This window comes from Candoia aspera, chromosome 4 (genome assembly GCF_035149785.1).
Source record: "Candoia aspera isolate rCanAsp1 chromosome 4, rCanAsp1.hap2, whole genome shotgun sequence".
Taxonomy (NCBI): domain Eukaryota; kingdom Metazoa; phylum Chordata; class Lepidosauria; order Squamata; family Boidae; genus Candoia; species Candoia aspera.
The window spans coordinates 28,935,130-28,940,677 of NC_086156.1; the positions used below are offsets into that span (position 1 = coordinate 28,935,130).

Genomic DNA, 5,548 nt, shown 5'->3' on the forward strand with positions numbered 1-5,548 from the left:
AAATTAAATTTCTGACATCAAATGTCAGGTATCAGATGTAAATAGTTCATTATTGTGTTTCAATCTAGTGGGGAGGAGAAATTGGTTGGGATATTCAACAGCAATGATGGTGGGATTGACTTAGAAGCATGGATGCTCATGATTACAGTCACAGCTGACTTCCCTGATCCCTCTCCATACTTTCCTTCAGTTCAAAATAAATTTCGTTTTTCCCCTTGGTGAAATGAATTGCAATTTAGCATTGAAATAAGTACAATAGTGGGGAAAAGATGTTTTCATTTTTCCTTTCTCTCCTCCCCTCTCTCCCCCTTAGCTTTAAAACAGGAGGACTTTTGTCAGCATATAAAGAGCAAAAAGCATCATTCACCCCTCGTTGCTCCTGAGGTTTCAGGGGAGACACAGAGCAAGGGACAGAGTGACAGAGCAAGGAGTGCTTATTGGAAAAAGGAGTAAGTAACTGAAATCCCTGGTTTAAAGTTCTCTGAATTGAGTAATTTGGCTGCAAAGAATAAATAAAACTGGGGCAAAAGAACATTCCATGTTCCATTATTTGTGCTCAAGTCCAAGTACTATTTAGATACAAGTTCAGTGAGGGACAGGTGAGATTTTTTTTTTAAGTTTGAAGATTATTTATGATTTTAGTTTATTTTACTTTTTGTAGTCATTTGGGTTTGTCTGGGCAAGGAGATGATGGGAGTCAACTGGAACTGTGATCCTAAGTATCCATATTAGTCCATATTTGTATGGAGAATTTGTATCAGGCTAATACACACTGAACAATATTGGGTGCTACCATTCTGGGGGAAATACATAGGAATATTGGTCAGGGAATGGTATGAATGAGAAAATTGACATTTGAACCATTTTGACTTGAATATATAGTAGAAGATATGAGTTAAATTGAAGACACTCAGCAAACAGAATTTACAGTATCTCTTCATCTATCAAATGGGCTTTACAACAATCTACATTTCAATATTATATTTTATTTAATCTACATTTCAATATTATATTTATATTTATTTATTGCATTTTATATTTGTAATGTGCTTTATTTTTATGGGATTTTAAAGTTTGTTGTTGTAGCTTGATTTTATTGTAAGCCGCCCAGAGTCCCTCTTTTGGGGGAGATGGGCAGCAATAAAATTTGAATAACAAATAAACAAATAAATAAACAAATAAACAAACAAATAAATAAATAAATATTACTGTGAGAAGGAATTGGCTAAAAACATTTGTAATTTAGTGTAATTCCAAGACAGAGAAAGCCTTTTCTTTTTAAAGTGAGCATTTTCTTAAGTTGCAAGCTTTCTTTAATACTAATGTGTAGGGTAAATTCAAAACATGAGGGACTGAGTAGGAGAAATATATCAGAGAATGAAATTTCCAACATATAGATAATAGTTATCCTAGCTTTCAGAACTGCATCTGGGATGAAGAAAGAGTTTGAGTCTCTGTTTATGAGTTTTTATATTTGTAAGTTTTTTTTATATAAGGCGATTTCTTATCCCTCTTGTTTGTGCTGTAAATCCTGATGCTCTACTTCACTAATAGAATATGTGAAGGCATGCCCAATTTACAAGTAAGCTTAGGGACTTTTTAGATAATTTATTTCTTCTCTCCAGATCAAAACCTAGTAGTTACTAAGTTATTGAAGGCAGCCCAGGTATTTTCTCTGAATGAAGTGTGTATGTTGTGAAGAAACTGAATTCTTATAGCACTCAGATTATTTTGTCTGTGGGAAAATATGATGTTGTCCCCAGTTTGTCATCTCTCAGTTAGACTACTGCAATTGACATTACATGGGGCTGCCCGCTTGCTGACCAGCATTAAGTGATTCAATAGGATAATACCTATGCTGATGGAGCTACACTGATTGCCTGTAGATTATCAGGCCCAATTCAAGGTTTGGTGATCTTCTATAAAGCTCTATACAGCTTCCCCATGTGGAATCTGCCCACCCTACACAGCCTAGCAGAGAGAAGGACTTGGAGAACTGCATTCACAGGATCACGCCATGGAGGTCAGATGTGCCACTACCTTGATGATCTTCAAAAAAACGGTTAAGGCAGTTTTGTTTCAACAGCCTTTCAATTAAAAAGATATCCTAAGGGCAGCAGTATTTTTTTTATGAACAGTATTGTTTTATTTATTGATTGATTTTTGTGTTTCATGTAAGCCATTGTTTTTATATATTATAAACCACCTAGAATTGCAAGGCATTAGCCAGCATTCAAGTGTGGGTAAACAACCAAGTAAATCAATACATTTGTGTGCCTTTCCTATTTTACATATTATAGGCAATATGGCTGCAAAAATATAGATTCTTGCTGGATAGTGACTGACTTGATATCCCTGTCTGTACATGTATGTATGTATGTATGTATGTATGTATGTATGTATTTGTCAGACTGCTACTCCCATACTGCTACTGAATGTTTCCCAGCAGCTGTACATTTGGGGTAATTTAAAAATATTTGATATTTTTGATGACAAGATAATTCCATAGTCTTTTATGGAAATATAATTAGTTGATTTTTTTTCTTTTCCCCTAAGGGACTGTAACTGATTACCGCTGAATTGGTTTTTCAGTATTTGTACAATTACCTTTATCTCAATGGTATTAACTCTGGGATCAGTGATAGACTTTGACTGGTGAGTAGACAGCACCAGCCAGCATGGGTCAGCTTTGTTTAAGTGGCTACTTCGGGAAGCTGATATCTGGGCAAGCAAAGTTCCACACTACATTTTAAATTAAAAATCTGTAGAAAAATGGCCAGACCAGGTCATTTTTGCATTTGCTTTCTTCTGTATGGTGTTGCATGGTCTCATGGCCATTTCAAGATGTATTAGGAAAGATGCTCCTACTCTTCAAAGGGATGGTAGATACACTACCATCAGACCAACAAGATTTTTAAAAGTTAAAGGAAAATGGAAAAAAACCTCCCTGAGCTACCATATATATTTTAGAGAATAAATGCAGCTCCTGTCCGCCCTCTCTATAGGTTACTTTTCCCTAGAGAAGAACAACTACTTACTAGCAGAAAGATACCTGAGTGCAAATAATACACTGCATGTAGCAATTCCATAGTCATAACTCCCATACGTTAATATTCTGGAACAGCATTTTAAATCTTTAGAAATTGTTGATTGGGTTACAGTTCCATCATTAGTAGTCAGATATGATCATAGTTTTGTTTCGGTAATATCTGGAGCCATGAGGTTAGGAAAGTATTCTAAGACTTTTTGGTTACAGCGGCACCTGAGATTGCCATGGCCTAGAAATGCAAGGTCTGCCAATTGCAAAAGAGTGAAATTCAGAAAAAGACATTAGAAAAACAGATAGAAGGTATGGTTATCTCACTTTCTAATGACTGATCTTAATGAAAGAAACGCATTACAGGGCATATTATAAACCCACGAGGAGTCAGAATTCGGGACAGCAAGGTATGACAGCTGTGAACCAAAACGGTAGAAACAGAGTTAGCAGAACATTTTGTTCTTTCATTTCAGGATCTCGAGAAGACCATGATGAGAGTTTATGTAGCTCTGGTTGCATTCTTTTCCTCCATCTCTTCCTCCCATCCTGCTCATTACACAAGCTCGGGAGGAACGTGTCTAAATGATTGTGGGTATCATGGTTATACGTACACCTGGTGCAAGCTAAACGATGACAAATGGGATTATTGTTCCTTAAAAGAAGGCCTGGATGCTTCTGGTAAGAAATGTGATACACCTTGTAATCTCTGGGGAGGCTCCTATCGCTACTGTCACTTCAAAACTGGAGGATGGAATTACTGCAGCTTGCTACAGCAGTCGAGTTCCTTTGAATCTTCACTGGAAAACCTGTGTGTGAAAAGTTGCCGAGTATCTGGAGCACAGTTCCAGTGTGAGACTGCCCATGGTCTTGAACGCTGCTCTCCATTCCAAGATGTGACTCCCACAGGCTTGCCCTGCCACAGTAACTATCAATGTGCCAAATATGGTTGGTCAGCCTATCGCTGTCATACAGGCAAGAGAGAAGATGAATGGGATGTCTGTAGACCTCAGGGCAAGGATGGGTGCATATGGGTTGTTTCTGACACAAATTCTGCTCGGACAGAGATTTGTACACTTGTTCATTCCCAAAACAAATGTAAGCTCATTTTCCGCAGAGAAAGACAAACTGAAACATTCCCCCCTACAAAAGAGCAATTCAAAGATGCTGTTCATTTTATTGATCAGATCACTTCCATCACAAATCTCCCTGATTCTGGCACTCTGTCAGAAGTGCATTTCTACAAGGAACAAAGTATCTTGTGTAATGGCGTCAATTATACCAATGTGGAACTGTGGCCTGACAACTCCATGAATAAGCCTATTGCACATGTTATCTTTCCAGAGATCCTGAGTGAGGTTGAGGTGTTGCGTTTAGCATTTTACACCAGCCTCCATAGTACCTTTTATTCACCTGCCTATACCATTGTTGTATCACTCGATGAACCAATGTTATGTTCCATTGACCACCAGTAACTTATCCATCCAACTTGTTTCTCCTGATACAGTATTGCTTTCCATGACATCTGCTTTGGGTCACCCTGATACTTACTGCTTCTTATTATATTATAAGCAATTCTAAATCTTTCAGTGGTTTGGGTGAAATCTAACCCAATTGTCTTTCAACAACAATCACATTTTTATAGAATTAATGCTAATAAATATAATTGAAGAGGGCATTGTATCTATTAGATTTTGCTGCATTGTATATTCTTTGTAATCTCCCATAATTATATGAGATACTCTATGAAATTAATAAAATACACTCTTGGAATATTATATAGTTGAACCTGGGAAATTGATTTTAAAGATTTAAAATAAATTCACACTCTTTGGTCTTTTGAGAAAAAAAAATCACCTCCCATGTTTTCCTTCTGAGATCTTCCCCTGCAAGGAAGGCAAAACTAAACACCACCCAGACAACTGATTATTTGCCAGGGACTACCCAGGCCAAAAAGACCAGTCCTTCTTTCCTGTAGGAATCCAGATTAAAGCATTCTGATGGGCAGCTATCCAGCATTTGCCTGACCGTACCCAGCAAAAGAAAGCCCACCACCTCACTAAAGTACTCACTGATTTCCTTATGATTATCTATCGTTACTCTTCTTGTATACTGTAACTTGCAAGTTTGTAAGTCTTTATGTGGCAGATAGCATTCCTTTGACTTTCTCTTTTCCAAATCCATGGACAAATGGTATGGGAAGCTAGAGAATTTAGCTGAATCCTTGAAGCAAAATAGAAAACAAAATTCATAGTAGAGTTAAAAGTTAGAAAGTCCATGTAGTTTTCTTCAGAGCAACATGGAAGTGGTATGCTATTGCCTTAGTCTTAAATATTTTTTTAAAACTTCTCAATCTAGCCTACAGCTTTGGGATTTGTGGTGGTCTCTTATCCAAGTATTAAGCAGGCTCAACTCAGCCAAAATCAATTAGGCAACCTGCTGAGACCACAGAGAAGAATGATGTGTGTTTTTCCTGTAGAATAGCCTTCACTTAAGCCTTTCTCAAACCTG

The 5,548-nt window shown here is 37.2% G+C and overlaps 1 protein-coding gene across 1 annotated transcript; it reads left to right on the forward strand.

Moving 5' to 3' along the window:
* Positions 1–347: 347 nt before the first annotated feature.
* Positions 348–4,815, forward strand: LOC134497781 (uncharacterized). Its single transcript, XM_063303700.1, has 2 exons — positions 348–449; positions 3,514–4,815. Exon 2 carries the CDS (start codon positions 3,529–3,531, stop codon positions 4,510–4,512), a length of 984 nt encoding a protein of 327 aa, XP_063159770.1. The 5' UTR covers positions 348–449; positions 3,514–3,528; the 3' UTR covers positions 4,513–4,815.
* The last annotated feature ends 733 nt before the right edge of the window (positions 4,816–5,548 follow it).